The 16,578-nt window shown below is 64.6% G+C and overlaps 1 protein-coding gene across 2 annotated transcripts; it reads left to right on the top strand.

Annotated features, from left to right (window-relative positions):
- Window positions 1-330: 330 nt before the first annotated feature.
- B9D1 (B9 domain containing 1) lies at window positions 331-14,911 on the top strand. Of its 2 annotated transcripts, XM_081110785.1 has the most exons (7): window positions 351-509; window positions 1,889-1,957; window positions 6,812-6,923; window positions 11,010-11,106; window positions 12,035-12,097; window positions 14,224-14,291; window positions 14,627-14,911. In XM_081110785.1, the coding sequence occupies exons 1-7, from the start codon at window positions 447-449 to the stop codon at window positions 14,767-14,769; spliced, it is 615 nt and encodes a 204-aa protein (XP_080966911.1). In that variant the 5' UTR covers window positions 351-446; the 3' UTR covers window positions 14,770-14,911. The 2 variants fall into 2 exon arrangements, with proteins under 2 accessions (XP_080966912.1, XP_080966911.1); XM_081110786.1 differs by lacking the exons at window positions 11,010-11,106; window positions 14,627-14,911 and having other exon boundaries at window positions 331-509; window positions 14,224-14,496.
- The last annotated feature ends 1,667 nt before the right edge of the window (window positions 14,912-16,578 follow it).

The following is a 16,578-nucleotide window of genomic DNA, read 5'->3' as shown; positions in this document are numbered from 1 at the left end:
GCCACAACGGGCGCTGCCGGTGCTCCTCAGGCCGGGCGGCGCCCAGCTTCCAGCACCAGCTCGCGCTGGACCGCCCCGCGCCCGGCCTCGCGGTGGCCACAGCGCCGCCTCGTGGCCCGTGGCTGCTGCGCCGCTTGGCCCCGAAGTCCTGCCCAGTCGGCGCGCCTCGGCGTGGGGCTCGCGGGCCAAGGCCGAGCGGACTCCCCCACGACGCACCACGCCGCCTTCTCCCTCCGCCCCGCGCAGACTCTCCCAGCATTCCCGAGGAGAGCCGCCCCTGCGCCTGCGCACCGCCGCCACGCCCACGCTTACGCCCACGCGCCTGCGCAGAAGGTCCCGCGCCTCAGACGCATGCCCGCGTGCCACGCCGTCTGTTTCCAGGGCAACTAGGGCGCCTCTTAGCAAGTGCGCGCGCCACCCGGGTGGTATTCCCCGCGCCCCCGGCGATGGCGGCCGCGGGCCCCAGCGTCTTCCTGCTTATGGTCAGCGGGCAGGTGGAGAGCGCCCAGGTGAGCGGCCAGGGTCCCGACCGGGCCCGCCCCCCAAGAGCCCCGGGGCCGCCCCCGCGCCGAAGAGGCTCATCATTCCTCAGTTCGGCGGGGGCGGGGCCGGCGTTTGGGAAGCTTGGCGCGCGGTTGCCGGACACCCGCAAACCTGACGCGCGGGTGTGAGACACGGAGAGCCGCACCGCGAGCCTCGGCCAGGTCGGGCCCGGGCTCGGGTCGTGCGCGCTTCGTTGAGGAGCCTCATGGGGGTGGGCCCGGCGGAGCTGCCCTGGGCCTTGTCCTCGGGGGATGGCGCCCGAGGCGTCGCGCCCCGCCCGGCCCCGCGCGCCCTGAGCGCCCAGATCCCCCTGAACCGGGGCGGGAATGGCGGTGATGTGATGACTGACCCTGCGTGGGCGGTGTCTTTGAATGATCCAGGGAGGACGTGTCTGCCGGGCGCAAAGGGACGCTACTCCCTGCCCCTCCCCCACATGACACGAACCATTTGTTTATATATATGTGTGTGTGTGTGTGTGTGTGTATAAATTTCTTAAAAGTTCCCCAGGCGTTTGCATGTGCCCAGCTCCGTGCACAGCGCCGCTCACTCAGCCCTCACAGTGGCCCTGGGCAGTAGGTATCACTAGCCCGCAATTGACAGATGGGAAAACTTGCCCAAAGGAAGCGGCAAAGCTGGGGTTTGAGCCGGGTCTTTGTGGCGCAGAGCTCGGCTACCCTCCCCTGGGCTCGGCCATGTGCCCCGCTCTCGGCACCGCTCAGCTCGCGCCCCCCCCCCCCCCAGGCTTCAGCTGCGGCCGTGCCCATGCGGGGTCCTCACAGCCCCGGGGCCCCGCCTTGCCGTCCGGCACCGTTTCCTCCCGGCTCCTCTGTGCCCACCCCGTGCCCGCGCTGGGGCCGCAGAAAGCCGTCAGCCTGCCCCTTGCTCACAGCCCCATGGGGGCCACAGGAATGAACAGGCAGGCGCTTTGGTGGAGGGAAGCCCAGGGGCCACAGGAGCCGAGGTGGCCCTCACGCTGGCGGGGAAGTTAGGGCGCCTCCCTGGCGGCTGCGGAAGGATGAGCGGGAGTTGCCGGGTGCAGGGCTGGGGGGTGCAGGGCTGGGGGGTGCAGGGCTGGGGGGTGCAGGGCTGGGGGGTGCAGGGCTGGGGGGTGCAGGGCTGGGGAAGGCCCGTCCGCAGGAGAACCAGCTGAGGCCCGGGGGTCGCGGTGGGACTCTCCCTCGGACTCCACGCCCCACGCCCCAGCCGCTGAGCCCCATGTCCACACCGCTGCCGTCGCTCCGGCCCCACCCAGTGTCTCCAGCTCAGAACTGCCATGGGCCGTGCCTGCGTGGCCTGCACATGGCTGCCGCGTGCCTTCCCGAACACCCCGCCTGTGTTTCCGCAGTTTCCCGAGTACGATGACCTCTACTGCAAGTACTGCTTCGTGTACGGCCAGGACTGGGCCCCCACCGCGGTAAGTGGCCCGGCCCACCTCACGCCTTGGGACCTGGAGGCTCTGAAGGCCGGACACACCCCTTCCCTCCCAGTTCAGAACCATTGGGAAGACAGACACCGTTCAGAGCGGGTCCCACAGGGGCCTGTTCCTGGTGAGGCTGGAGTGGGGAACGCAGACACCACTGTTCCGCTCCCGCCCTCCCCACGGCCGTGCCTGCCCACGCCCCGATCCCGGGCGGTGCAGGCGGCCGGAATGCCGGCCTGAGCTGTGGACATCCTGGGCCGGTCCTGCATGGTCTGGCCTCCTCAGCCTGTGCGGACTCCGGAGCCCTCCCTGCAGGACTTCCCAGGGGCCCGCCTGTCTCCCCCAGGCCAGGCCCGCGGCCGCTCCCCGCCTGCTGCTGGCAGCGCTCCTGTGACCCTCCGGGCGGTTGAGGAAATGGAGGCAAGTGTCCTTCACCTCTCGGATCGCTTTCTCCTCGCAGAGCCGAGCAGACAGGGCTGGCTCCGTGGGCCGCTGACTGGCGGCTTCGTGAGGCCCTGGTGTGGGGCGGCCGGCCCCGTCTCCTGGGTGCACATTCTGGGGACAGACAGCGAGTAGCATGTTAGCAAGTCGAGTGCCGAGGAGAAAACCAAGTTAGGAGGGGAGCTGGGGGGCGTGGGTAGGGAGACGAATCTAGATCGGTGGTGAGGCGAGGCCTCGCTGAGAGGGAACTTTCCAGGAAAGACCTGAAGGAAGTAAGGGGACAGTCCATGTGGCATTTGTGGCCACAGCGTGCCAGGGAGAAGGAGCAGGGCAAGGGCCCTGGGGCAGGAGTGCCTGGCGCGTGGGGACAGGGAGGAGGCAGTGTGGGGTGGGAGCAGGGAGGAGGCGGGTTGGGGGGTGGGAGCAGGGAGGAGGGGGTGTGGGGTGGGAGCAGGGAGGAGGGGGTGTGGGGTGGGAGCAGGGAGGAGGCGGTGTGGGGTGGGAGCAGGGAGGAGGGGGTGCGGGGTGGGAGCAGGGAGGAGGCGGTGTGGGGTGGGAGCAGGGAGGAGGCGGTGTGGGGTGGGAGCAGGGAGGAGGGGGTGTGGGGTGGGAGCAGGGAGGAGGCGGTGTGGGGTGGGAGCAGGGAGGAGGCGGTGCGGGGTGGGAGCAGGGAGGAAGAGGTGTGGGGTGGGAGCAGGGAGGAGGGGGTGTGGGGTGGGAGCAGGGAGGAGGGGGTGTGGGGTGGGAGCAGGGAGGAGGCGGTGTGGGGTGGACAGTGAGCAGGGAGGAGGCGGTGTGGGGTGGGAGCAGGGAGGAGGGGTGTGGGGTGGGAGCAGGGAGGAGGGGGTGTGGGGTGGGAGCAGGGAGGAGGGGGTGTGGGGTGGGAGCAGGGAGGAAGGGGTGTGGGGTGGGAGCAGGGAGGAGGGGGTGTGGGGTGGGAGCAGGGAGGAGGGGGTGTGGGGTGGGAGCAGGGAGGAAGGGGTGTGGGGTGGGAGCAGGGAGGAGGGGTGTGGGGTGGGAGCAGGGAGGAGGGGGTGTGGGGTGGGAGCAGGGAGGAGGGGGTGTGGGGTGGGAGCAGGGAGGAGGCGGTGTGGGGTGGGAGCAGGGAGGAGGGGGTGTGGGGTGGGAGCAGGGAGGAAGGGGTGTGGGGTGGGAGCAGGGAGGAGGCGGTGTGGGGTGGGAGCAGGGAGGAGGCGGTGTGGGGTGGGAGCAGGGAGGAGGGGGTGTGGGGTGGGAGCAGGGAGGAAGGGGTGTGGGGTGGGAGCAGGGAGGAGGCGGTGTGGGGTGGGAGCAGGGAGAAGGGGGTGTGGGGTGGGAGCAGGGAGGAGGCGGTGTGGGGTGGGAGCAGGGAGGAGGGGGTGTGGGGTGGGAGCAGGGAGGAAGGGGTGTGGGGTGGGAGCAGGGAGGAGGCGGTGTGGGGTGGGAGCAGGGAGGAAGGGGTGTGGGGTGGGAGCAGGGAGGAGGCGGTGCGGGGTGGGAGCAGGGAGGAGGCGGTGTGGGGTGGGAGCAGGGAGGAGGGGGTGTGGGGTGGGAGCAGGGAGGAGGCGGTGTGGGGTGGGAGCAGGGAGGAGGCGGTGTGGGGTGGGAGCAGGGAGGAGGCGGTGTGGGGTGGGAGCAGGGAGGAGGGGGTGTGGGGTGGGAGCAGGGAGGAGGCGGTGTGGGGTGGGAGCAGGGAGGAGGCGGTGTGGGGTGGGAGCAGGGAGGAGGCGGTGTGGGGTGGGAGCAGGGAGGAAGGGGTGTGGGGTGGGAGCAGGGAGGAGGCGGTGTGGGGTGGGAGCAGGGAGGAGGCGGTGTGGGGTGGGAGCAGGGAGGAGGCGGTGTGGGGTGGGAGCAGGGAGGAAGGGGTGTGGGGTGGGAGCAGGGAGGAGGGGGTGTGGGGTGGGAGCAGGGAGGAGGGGGTGTGGGGTGGGAGCAGGGAGGAGGGGGTGTGGGGTGGGAGCAGGGAGGAGGGGGTGTGGGGTGGGAGCAGGGAGGAGGGGGTGTGGGGTGGGAGCAGGGAGGAGGGGGTGTGGGGTGGGAGCAGGGAGGAGGGGGTGTGGGGTGGGAGCAGGGAGGAGGGGGTGTGGGGTGGGAGCAGGGAGGAGGGGGTGTGGGGTGGGAGCAGGGAGGAGGGGGTGTGGGGTGGGAGCAGGGAGGAGGGGGTGTGGGGTGGGAGCAGGGAGGAGGCGGTGTGGGGTGGGAGCAGGGAGGAGGGGGTGTGGGGTGGGAGCAGGGAGGAGGCGGTGCGGGGTGGACAGTGAGCAGGGAGGAGGCGGTGTGGGGTGGACAGTGAGCAGGGAGGAGGCGGTGTGGGGTGGGAGCAGGGAGGAGGCGGTGTGGGGTGGGAGCAGGGAGGAGGCGGTGTGGGGTGGGAGCAGGGAGGAGGCGGTGCGGGGTGGGAGCAGGGAGGAAGAGGTGTGGGGTGGGAGCAGGGAGGAGGCGGTGTGGGGTGGGAGCAGGGAGGAGGCGGTGTGGGGTGGGAGCAGGGAGGAGGCGGTGCGGGGTGGGAGCAGGGAGGAGGCGGTGTGGGGTGGGAGTGGGGTGGACTGTGAGCAGGGAGGGGGCTGGGGACAGCAGGCCCAGGGAGATCTTAGAGGAGATGGTAGTTCAGCAGAAGGACCATTGACCTTCCCCGGGGGCACTAGGGCTCCCTCCAAGAGCTGTGAGCAGAGAGAAGGGACTCTGACCTGTGTTCCTAAAAGAGACTCGGACTCTTTGCTGGGAGTAGACTGTGGGGAACCAGGGCCAAAGCAGGGACCCATCAGCTCTAAGCAGGTGGGTTGAGGGCGGGTGGACAGGCGAGGGCAGGGAGGACGGGCGAGGGCAGGGAGGATGGGTGAGGGCGGGTGGACGGGCGAGGGCAGGGTGGACGGCCGAGGGCGGGTGGACGGGCGAGAGCGGGTGGACGGGTGAGGGCGGGTGGACGGGCGAGGGCAGGGTGGACGGGCGAGGGCAGGGTGGACGGGCAAGGGCGGGTGGACGGGCAAGGGCGGGTGGACGGGCAGGGTGGACGGGCGAGGGCAGGGTGGACGGGTGAGGGCAGGGTGGACGGGCAGGGTGGACGGGTGAGGGCAGGGTGGATGGGCAGGGTGGACGGGTAAGGGCGGGTGGACGGGTGAGGGCAGGGTGGACGGGCAGGGTGGACGGGTGAGGGCGGGTGGACGGGCGAGGGCAGGGTGGACGGGTGAGGGCAGGGTGGACGGGTGAGGACAGGTGGACGGGCGAGGGCAGGGTGGACGGGTGAGGGCGGGTGGACGGGCGAGGGCGGGAGGACGGGTGAGGCAGTGGAGGGGGTGAGAGGTGGTTGCATTTCAAGTATATTTAGAAGGTAGTGCCAACAGGTTTTCCTGTTGGGCAGATGTGGGCATGAGAAAAAGAGGAGTTAAGAGGAACACCACCCTTGCCCTGGCTGGTTTGGCCCAGTGCTTAGAGCGTCTGCCCGTAGACCAAAGGGTTGCCGGTTCTATTCCTGGTCAAGGGCATGTACCTCGGTTCCCCAGCCCCCGCTGCACAGGCAACCAATTGATGCTTCTCTCTCCCTCCCTCCTTCCACTCTAGAAACCAGTGGCAACAATACCCTCGGGTGAGGGTTTAAAGAAAGAGCAGCGCCACACTGAGAGCTGGGGCGCTGGGGCTGTGGGTAGACGGACTGGAGATCTCTCCCGAGCTGGGCCTGGCGTGTGTGACGGTTCCCACTAGCCGCCCAGGTGGAGACAGGGCATGCCGATCCGGAGCTCAGAGGCAGGACCAGGCTGGAGGGGATGGGCTTAGGAATCGTAAACACGAACCACAGTGAAACCTCAGGCTGACGAGGACCCAGGTGCAGAGAGAAGCATCCAGACTGAGCCTCGAGGTGCTCCCGCAGGAAGGAGGCTGCAGGAGCAGAGGGGCAGGGGCCGCGGGAGACAGAAGGCAGGTGGGGGACGGGGAGGACGTGGCCGTGTCAGGCTGGCAGTGGCCAGACAAAATGAGGAGGAGACGTCACCAGATGCCGAGGTCACTGGTATTTACAAAGCCCTTGGGGGGAGGGGCCCGCAGTCAGACTGGCGCGGGTTCAGGAAGGAAAAACGAAGGCCTTGGAGCCCGGGGTCTGGACAGCCCTTTCCAGGTTGCTCCGAAGGGGAGCCCTCCCGCCTGCTGGGGAGGAAGTGGTCAGGCAGGTGTTTTGTGTGGAGAAAAGAAGGCACCTGCTTGGCGCTGGGCGGGCGGGGCCGCTGGTGCTGAGGAGAGGCTGCCGCTGGAGGGAGGGCAGAGGCGGCCCTGAAGGTGCCCGTCCAGGGAGGTGCAGGCTCAGCGGCTCTGCGTTCCTTTGGTTTGGAAGTTAGTGCTTTGGCAGAAGATAGTGAAAAACCAGCCCTCCCAGCTGCCTGCCCGGGGGAGGGGAGGCATGGCTGCTGGCGCTGGACACAGGTCGGTGTCTGTCCTCAGGGGCTGGAGGAGGGGATCTCCCAGATCACATCGAAGAGCCGAGACGTGCGGCAAGCGCTGGTGTGGAACTTCCCCATCGACGTCACCTTCAAAAGCACCAACCCCTTCGGCTGTGAGTCTGCAGGGGCCCTGCGGGGGGCGGGCACCCCAGGGCAGTCTCAGCCTCAGCCTCCTGCCCACCACGTCCATCAGCTGGGCCCTTGCACCAGCCTGATACCGTGCCATCTGGCTGCTTCCCTGCATTCTTCCCCCTCCCACCCAGTTCATCTCCACGAGGTTCAGAGTGAGTCGGGGGCAGCCCCAGCCGGAAGCCCGGGCCACTCGGTGCGCTGAAGGGCAGAGCGGCGCCCAGGCTGGGGGTCTGGAGTGCTGGCGGGCTCCCGCAGCCTCCAGGGCCCCCTCCCGCCTGCTGTGTGCGAGGCCCTGTGGGGGGCCCGTTCTGTCATGGGCACATCACTCTCCGTGCTTTCCCCAGGTTAGGAAACTGACTCAAAAGCCGTCCCTGGCTTCTGGCCGTCCCAGCAGCTGATTTACCTTCAGGGCCACTCGACGTCACAGTCCCAGCCTCCTGCTGCAGGGGCCGGGCCGGGCTCCCGGGGCAGGGGGTCTGGAGTAGGGCTGCCTGGCGGCCGCCTGGGCAGGGACCGCCCTCCTGCCGTCATCCTCACGAGCAGTAAACTTCCGTGGCTTCCTCGAGCGGGGCCCAGAGAGTGACCACGTCCTCTGGCTGAGGACAGCTCAGAGAGGCAAGTCAAACACTAAAAGGCAAAAAGACGACACAGCCCCTTGAAGGCATCAGGTGGCAAGCAAGTAGTGTGTTACCAGGCCAGGATCTAGGAGAAAACCAGTCCAACAAGGTGACTGAAAGGTGCGGGGCGGGGGGCGGGGGGGGGGGGGAGCGAAACAACTATATGAGAGTCACATCGACTGGTGAACCTGCAACCCAGGTACATGCCCTTGACCGGGAATCAAACCCAACACATTTTGGTGTGCAGGCTGACACTAACCACTGAGCAAGTTGGCCAGGGTGAGTATCAAGACTTGACAGCCTCCCTGGTTCAGGGGCCAAGAATCAGTATGCAGAACTCAGCCCAGCCCCTGTCCATGCCAGACTTGACCAAAATATTTACAAACTGAATCTAGCAGAATACAGAAGATGATAATACATGAGCAAGTAGTGTTTATTTTAGAAATACAAAGCTCACCTAGCATCTAAAATAAACCAGTGTGATCTACCACATTGGAAAGTCATGATCACCCCCATGAATGAAGAAAGTGTAATGAATTTCAGTATCCATCCTTTTTATTGATTTCAGAGAGGAAGGGAGAGGGAGAGAGAGATGGAGACATCAATGATGAGAGAGAATCATTGATCAGCTGCCTCCTGCACGGCCCCCACTGGAGATCAAGCGATGGCGAGATGCCTGGGTATGTGCCCTGACAGTGCAAGCCATGACCTGGTTCAGGAGTTGACGCTCAACCACTGAGTCTCACTGGCTGGGCTCAACATCCATTCTTTCTTTTTTTTTTTGCCAACATCCACTCTTGATAAATATTTAGCGAAGTAGGAATAGAGCGAAGCTTCCTTACTCCAATAAAGGCTGTCTACGAAAACTTGGAGGAACATCACTGCTCGTGAACTGTCGAAGGACCGCCCTCTGAGGTCAGGGTGCTTGTTACCACCAACACTGTGCACATAAAGGGCATAAGAATCGGGGAGGAAGAACAAAATTATCTACGGGTGACGTGATTATGTAGAATGTCCAAAGTAACCTACAAATAAATTATCAGGCGATACACTGGCATGCAAACTGTTGATAGGATTAATAAAGAACCAGTTGCTTTTTGTGTAAGAATAAATAGAATACATAAATATTCTATTCTGTATAAGAAGTAAATAGAAAATGATAGTTTAAAAGAGACACGTAAAATATCAAGATATAACTTGTCCCAGATGTGCAGCTTTGATTGCAAAGCGCGGTGACTGCGGCAGCAGCGTTGGCACAGGACAGACAGACAAGCACAGAGCCGGCCCGCACCGGCGCCTGCAGGCAGCTGACTGACTGGCGCTGCCCAGCTGCAGGGAGAGTCTTTTGTGTGTGCGTATGTGTGTGTGTGAGTGTGAGTGTGTGAGTGTTGAGTGTGTGTGTGTGTGTTGAGTGTGTGTGTGTGTGTGTTGAATGTGAGTGTGTGTTGAATGTGAGTGTGTGTGTGTTGAGTGTGAGTGAGTGTGTGTGTTTTGTGTGTGTGTGTTGAGTGTGAGTGTGTGTTGAATGTGAGTGTGTGTGTTGAGTGTGTGTGTTTTGTGTGTGTGTTGAGTGTGTGTGTGTTGTGAGTGAGTGTGTGTTGAGTGAGTGTGTGTGTGTGAGTGTTGAGTGTGTGTGTTGAGTGTGTGTGTGTTTTGTGTGTGTGTGTTGAGTGTGAGTGTGTGTTGAGTGTGAGTGTGTGTGTGTTGAGTGTGTGTGTTGAATGTGAGTGTGTGTGTGTTGAGTGTGTGAGTGTGTGTTTTGTGTGTGTGTTGAGTGTGAGTGTTTTGTGTGTGTTGAGTGTGTGTGTGTGAGTGTTGAGTGTGTGTGTATGTGTGTTGAGTGTGAGTGTGTGTGTTGAGTGTGAGTGTGTGTGTGTTTTGTGTGTGTGTGTTGAGTGTGAGTGTGTGTGTTGAGTGTGAGTGAGTGTATGTGTGTTTTGTGTGTGTGTGTGTTGAGTGTGTGTGTGTTGAATGTGAGTGTGTGTGGTGAGTGTGTGTTTTGTGTGTGTGTTGAGTGTGTGTGTGTTGAGTGTGAGTGAGTGTGTGTTTTGTGTGTGAGTGTTGAGTGTGTGTGTGTGTTGAGTGTGAGTGAGTGTATGTGTGTTTTGTGTGTGTTGAGTGTGTGTTGTGTGTGTGAGTGTTGTGTGTGTGTGTTGAGTGTGTGTTGAGTGTGTGTGTGTGTGTTGTGTGTGTTGAGTGTGTGTGTGTTGAGTGTGTTGAGTGTGTGTGTGTGAGTGAGAGTCTTTGGTAAGCGGTGCTGGGACGAGCGGATGTGCACGGGGTGGCAGAGGAAGCAGACCCCTACTTTGTGTTACACACACAGACCGATGCCTGTGGGTCTGCAGATGCCGATGGGAAGAGCCAGCGTCCTTCGGGAGGACAGCACGGGCGCTGGCGCCAGGCCGCGGGACGGGGGCCTCGGGACGGGCGTCCACAGCTTCTGGTCAGAAGAGAGTGAGGAGAGCGCAGAATTCACACCCGTTCCAAACCCGCGAGAAAGCCCGTCCTGTAGGAAAGGGGCAGGAGCCACAGGCTCGCGTGGCCAAGACTCAGGACAAGTGCCCGCTCCTCCAATGAGAATGCGTCTCCCCAACATGCTGGGTTAGCGAAGCGGGGTACCAAGGTTCACTTACACGAAGTTCACAGAAGGGGACGACCAAAGTGCCCGCCTGCGGGATGCATCTTTGGCAAAGGAGTGGCTTCATGAAGTGCTGGGCGGTGGCGGCCTTTGGAGCTAGTGACGGGCAGACACAGGCCCCACCCTGGCTGACGCGGCCTCAGGCCCCTCCAGGCCTCAAGGAGGCGGAGCACCGAGGCGGAAGTTGCCTGCGACTAGTGCTAGCGGCCACCAGGTCAGCCCCCACTGCGTCCGCCCCGCTGCCATCATCGGGGCCATGGCGAGATGCCTTGATGTAAACAGAACAGGTGTAATTGCTAATATTTTGTATTGATTTTTAGAAAGAGGAAGAGAGAGAAACATTGATGTGAATATCCATCAGCTGCATATTGCATGCCCCTACCAGGGTTCCAGCCCGCCACCCGGGCATCGAACCAGCAGCCTTTAGGTACTGAGCCCCACCAGCCTGGGTGTAATTCCTAGTGTGTATAGGAGGTGCAGGAAGGCCCTTGCTTTCTCTCTGACGTCTCCCCCTGACAGAAACCAGCCGCCTGGCCCGTCCCTAAAGGGCTCCAGAGCCACTTCCATGTGTCTGATGACAGGCGGAGGGCAGCACCCTGGCTCTGACTCTGGCGTTGGCCAAGCCAGGGGCCTGCCCTGCAGGTTCTGGTCCCCCTCACCTGGACCTGGACCTGGGCTGCAGGAACTGTTGGTGCTGCAGGGGTGCCAGGCCTGCACCTGCTGCCAGGCCTCTGCCCTGGGCTTGAGCACCCTCCTCCCCTCTGCCTGCACCTCCCCCACGGTTCCCACACGCTGACCTGCCTTGTCCTCAGGGCCACAGATTGTGCTCAGCGTGTACGGACCAGACGTGTTCGGGAACGACGTGGTCCGAGGCTACGGGGCAGTGCACGTGCCTTTCTCGCCTGGCAGGTAGGCCCTCACTCTCCTGCCCTCCGGCACAGCCCGTCCCTCACTGGGCCGCTCTGGCTCAGGAACTGGCATCATCAGCAGGGCTCTTCCCGGGACAGACTTCACCTCTCGGCCAGGAATGTGCTGTTGCCCCGGGTTCTGGGCAGCTCAGCCTGGGTGGGGGGGGCAGAGCCCACATCTGGAAGGGACCTAAGTAGGCGAGGTTCATGCTGCTGCCCGAACACCACAGGGTGGAGGGAGTGCTGGCATCCTGAGGGCTGCCCACTCCGAGGGGCCTGGGCAGGTAGGGCCTGGAGTGCACGCAGCCCTTCATCTCTCCCACCCCCAGTGCTCTGCAGCAGAGGACACGGAAGTGTCAGACACGTGTGGCCACGTGGGCTCTGCCCTCAGGAGCCCCTAGAGCCGTGGCCATGGAGAGGCGCAGCCCTGCCAGGCACTGCTGGGAGGGTGTGGACTGGGTTGGCGCACAGAGCAGGCCGAGGTCAGCTCTGAGTTCTGTTAAAACAAGGGCCAGACTCGGAGGCCAGGAGAGAGGGGGGGGGACAGGCCCCGGGCTCTGAGGGTGAGATGGGCCTGGGGCAGGCCACCAGGGCGGGGCCGAGGTCCAGGGTTGGTCAGGGCTTCCTGGAGGAAGGGCACCGCGCTGGGCCCTGAAGATGGCAGAGCATGTGGACATTTGGAGGACAGGGCTCTAAGGGGCACGTGGGCACCAGTTTGAGGTTTGTAGCCTCAGCATCCTTCTGGCTCCTTAAAAGAACAAAAGGCTCATGAGGTACAGCTCTGCAAGGCTGGCTTCGTGCCACAGCAGGCACGCCGCTTCCGTGCGCTGCCCGGCTGCCCGCTGCTGGCCGCTGGCCGCTCGCTGGAGGCTCCGGCATCGGCGTTGCTTCTCTGTCCCTCAGCACATGTGTCAAAACTTCTGTTTCAGGCACAAAAGGACCATCCCCATGTTTGTCCCAGAATCTACATCTAAGCTGCAAAAGTTCACAAGGTGAGTGCCTGCAGGGAGTGCTGGTGGGGGATGTCAAGGGAGGCTGAGCCTCAGGCCTTGGCCCTCACCACCTCCAAGTGGGAGTGGGGGACCAGCTAGGCCCTGGCTGACAGGCCAGTGGGTGGGGACAGCAGCCTCTATCAGCTCAGCTATAAGCCACCGCTGCTCCCCGGCAGGTCAGCAGGCCCGGGCCCTCTGTTCACCAGCAGGACAAGGGGAAGTGCAGGACCAGCTGGGCTCCAGGGCGGCAGCTGGCACACTGCCCTGTGGGCTGGGCCGGGAGACTGGGGCGGAGGGACAGCATTGGGCCAGGACTGAGAAGTCCTCACTAAGTTCTGAGGCCTGGGGAAGGGAGAGTGCGGGTGCCTCATGCCCTAGAGGCCCCTCAGGGAGGCCGCCATGATGGGTGGAGGCGCGACAGCACCGTCCCCTGGGCTGTTGGGGAAGCGGGGCAGTGCCTGTCAGCGGGCACAGGAAGGTCAAGGGCTGTGAGAGCCACAGCCGTCCTGCCCGGGGGTGCACTGCTGCACCCCAGCTCCCAGCTCCGAGGGGGCCGGGCTTCCTCGTGAGGCTCCCTGGGAAGGCCAGGCCTCGGCTCGCAGAACAGTCGAGGCTCTTGCCTCCCGATGCCTCGGGGCAGGAGCTCGGGCCTGGGTGAGGCCGCGGGGGAGAGGTCTAAGGGGTGAAGGCAGACAAGGGGTCCAGGGAGGCCACCAAGGGCCCAGTTCCAGCAGCCCCCTTTGCTCAGGCCCGAGACCCGGGGTGGCCAGTCCCCTCTCCGCCTGCCCCAGTTTCTCCAGCGCCTGGCTCTCCCGCGGCCTCCGCTGTCCCTCCGCAGCTTCGCTGGCCTGCTGTTTGCATTCTCTTCTGCCCAGTGTTACTCTCCCGTGGCCGTGGCCGTGGCCCTGGCCACTGCGGACAAACTACCGCCACCTTGCTGGCTTAACACCGCAGGTTTACTTCCTCCAGTTCTGAACCCGAAATGCCAGCATCCCTGCTGAGCTGTGAGGTGTCGGCGGGCTGCGCACCGTCCAGGCTCGGGGGGGCCCCCCTCCCCACCCCCTCCAGTTGCTGGGCTGTGGCCTGCCCTGGTTCGTGGCCACGCCACTCCAGTCTCTGCCTCTCACGAGGACATTTCTGTGGCATCGAAGGCCACAGGGGAGGCCAAAGTGTGCCCGTGCTCAGCTCCCCCAGTCACCTGCGCAAGGGTCCTTCCAGACAAGGCCGCATTCCCAGGGGCCAGGGACCAGGACCTATGTCTTGGGCCATGATTCAGCCTGCGACTACCTCCGACCTGAGCTTCACGCAGCACCAAGGAAGGGTTTCCTGAAGCTTTAGAGCCTGCGGAGGCACGCCTGCGGTCAGCGCTCACTTCACCTGGCCCCTGCGTGGCCCTCCGGCCTGCTCGGCCCTTCCCGGCTTTGCGCCCGGCCCACAGCGCCCTCACCGTCCTCAGAGAAGCTGTGGCGCTCGCTCTGCGTTCCCACGTGGGTCGTGCCAGGCTCGTGGGGCTGCTTCCCTGCCTCTGAGGTGGGGGCTGTTAGAGCCCCGCTCCTCAGATGGAGAAACTGAGGCACAGAGCGGTGACTCACCCGTCAGCCCTAGCTGGAACCTGGGCTCCGCCTCCCCCGTCCCCTTCCTTGGGGCTGGGAGCCCCTGCGCCCCCCACTGGGCTTCCACGCAGCCTGTGGGCAGACCGGGCGGCCGCTCCCCCACCAGCAGTGGAGCTGGCAGCCAGTGGGCGCTGGCGCCTGGACCGGGTGGACGCCAGGGGGGCTGGGCTGGGCAGACCCCGCTCCCTGCAGGCCAGCGGCTGTCCAGGAGGCTGAGGACGGCCTCTCCAGGAAGCAGGAACCTCGCGCCTTCCACACGGGAGGCCTGTGACCCCCAGGGCAGGCAGCCCGCCCAGCGGGGTAGTGCGGGGGGCTGGTGCTGTGGCTCAGTGGGGGTCAGGGCCAGTCAGGCCAGCTCTGATGCCCCTGAGGTGGCCGGGGGAGGTGGGGCGTGTCTGCCCAGGGCCAGCCCCTAGTGGTGGGGAGGCTGCTGGTTTCCGAAGCCAGGAGAGCGCCCACGTTAGTGTTTGTGGGCCCCGGCCCTGTGGCTCACCTGGCTTCCTGTCTTCTCAGCTGGTTCATGGGACGGAGGCCTGAGTACACGGACCCCAAGGTGGTGGCTCAGGGTGAAGGCCGGGAAGGTAAAGCTTGATCCCCCAATCCCACCCCTGACCCCGCAGACAGGTCGGAGCCCAGGAGGGACTAGGTGAACCCCTGGGAACAGCATGGAGATGCGGGGGGCTGTGGGGCGGGGCCCGGGTTCTCGGTATATCCCAGACAGGCCTGGTCGGAGCACAAGAATGCCTCTCTGCCTGGCTCCAAAACAGCCCTCCCCTTCCCAGTGGTGGGTCGGCCAGCGAGCACCCCGCTTCTCCGAGCGGGCGGGGGTGCACTGTGGCTGGGCCAGGCGACGGCATGGAGACAGGCCCAGAGCAGCCTGGCTCTGGCCGGTGGCTGACGCCCCCTCTGTCCCCAGTGACCCGCGTCCGCTCCCAGGGCTTTGTCACTCTCCTCTTCAACGTGGTGACCAAGGACGTGAGGAAGCTGGGCTACGACACTGGGCCTGTGGACATGCAGGGGGTCTCGGGGCCCAGCCTGCCCCAGGGCCTCCCGCAGTGAGCCTGGCCAAGCAGCGTGCAGCCTGAGCGGCTCCCACAATGCCATGCGGCCACTGCCGATCCACCTGCCTGCTCCAGTGTAGTTGGGGGGTGGGTGGGGTGGGGGGGATATTTTCATAAAATAAATGGTTGCTTTGTCACAGAACCCAGGCCTGGGCTGCCTCGCCCCTGCAGCACCGCACGCGCTGGGCCTGAGCCGGGCGGGACCTGCCTGTCACACTGCCGTCCCCAGGAAGCACTGGTCACCCTGTCATGCTCCCATCACAGCCTCCCTTGGCGACAGGGAGACTATCCTGTGAGGAGGAGGTGGGTGAGGCCCCGCAGCCCTGGCCGCCTCACAGCAAGGGGAGGTGCACGCGGCACCCAACACCCTGGGCTGAGCTGAGCTCTGCCCGGCGCCGTCTCACCTGAGCCCCCCAGCTTCAAGTGGGATGGGATGGGGCGTGCCCAGTCTGCTCCCCAGCCCGCACCCCAGGATTTAAGGGGAGCCACAGTGCCTGCTCCAGGCTCCTACAGGCCCCCGCGCTGTACGGCCTCGCTGCATCGGAACTTGTTCTAAGACCACGGAACGGCCTGTCCTGCCCGTACCTCTGCTGTCAGCACCAGAGGGTAACTCCGCCTCCCGCCCCACTCGCTGCGCCTGGAGCCCGTCAGCAGTGGCTCCCACCGTCCTTGCTGATGGGACCGTGCCTCCCACCGCCGGCCCTCAGCCCTCAGGCTCCACGGGGCACCAGGGGCTGAGAAATGGGGCTTGTGCCCTCGCTCCCTGTGAGCACTTCCTACTCCCCGTCTCAGCTTCCGCCTCGGGGCCATCGGACCTCACCTCTGATGTCCTCCGAAGAGGGCACGGCCTTGTCTTCCTCCGGCTGTCATGGCATCGCCACTGAGCAGCTTGTCTTCCTCAGCCTCCCCCCTTGCAGTGAACTTGACCTGTGTCCTCAATAGCCACCCACGGTCAGAGCCCGTTTCCCGTGACCAATGGCGGCATCCTCTCTAAGATGTATATCCCAGCGCTCCCCACCCCCTCCCCGGGGGGCAGTCCCTTTCCTGTGGGCCCCCCTCCAGCCCGCCACGCCATCAGGCCCTCGGCCACCACCCCGCCGCGCTGTCCCAGCTTAGAATTCAGTCATTAGGCGCAGCTGATGACACACACTCTCCCTTTCAAATAAGGCTGCAGGTTTATGTGAAGATGACAAGATCCGCCCGAGCCAGTGTGCTTCCGTGGGTACCGTGCGGGCTGTGGACTGAATGGTCCCAGGTTCCGCTCAGGTCAAGGGGCGTATCTCGGTTGCAGGCTGGATCCCCAGCCCTGGCCGGGGAGCACACGCAGAAGCAACCTATGGATGTCTCTCGCATCGGTGTTTCTCGTCTCCCCCATCCTTCCACTCTCTAAAAGTCCATGGAAAATGTCCTCGGGTGCAGATTAACCACCAACCAAAAAGCCAGCAGGGCCATCTCGAGCAACACGTCACCAGGTGTCCGGTGCGGTGGTGCTAACAGGCAGGCCGCCGTGGTGACACAGCACTGCCAGGCCCGTGGGGGGTGGGGGGGGGACCCCGGAGGGCGTTGGTTTATGGAAGCACAGATGACCTCCGTACAGGGGAGCGCGCCTGCAGGCCATCTCGGGGTACGTGTCCATTCTGACTGTAAGTGGCAGCAGCACGAAAGCACCGGGCTTGGCGAGACCCTAAAGCAGGGCCGTCAGCTCCACTGGGCGCTCCCAGACGGTGCCGCCCGCCCGGCAGGCCTCGCCCACGGGCAGCGGGCTCTGCTCGCCCAGGCCCGTGCCAGTCTTGGAGAAGCGTGTGTC

This window comes from Myotis nattereri (genome assembly GCF_964212035.1).
Source record: "Myotis nattereri genome assembly, chromosome: 16".
Classification (NCBI taxonomy): domain Eukaryota; kingdom Metazoa; phylum Chordata; class Mammalia; order Chiroptera; family Vespertilionidae; genus Myotis; species Myotis nattereri.
This window is presented reverse-complemented; position numbering and strand designations above follow the sequence as displayed.

What these genes read in the sequence shown, in the direction of transcription:
- B9D1 (XM_081110785.1), top strand. Translation starts at nt 447, where the DNA reads ATGGCGGCCGCGGGCCCCAGCGTCTTCCTGCTTATGGTCAGCGGGCAG. An exon ending in AAGCTGCAAAAGTTCACAAG is followed by an intron (nt 12,098 to 14,223) that starts GTGAGTGCCTGC and finishes CTGTCTTCTCAG; the next exon opens with CTGGTTCATGGGACGGAGGC. An exon ending in TCAGGGTGAAGGCCGGGAAG is followed by an intron (nt 14,292 to 14,626) that starts GTAAAGCTTGAT and finishes CTCTGTCCCCAG; the next exon opens with TGACCCGCGTCCGCTCCCAG.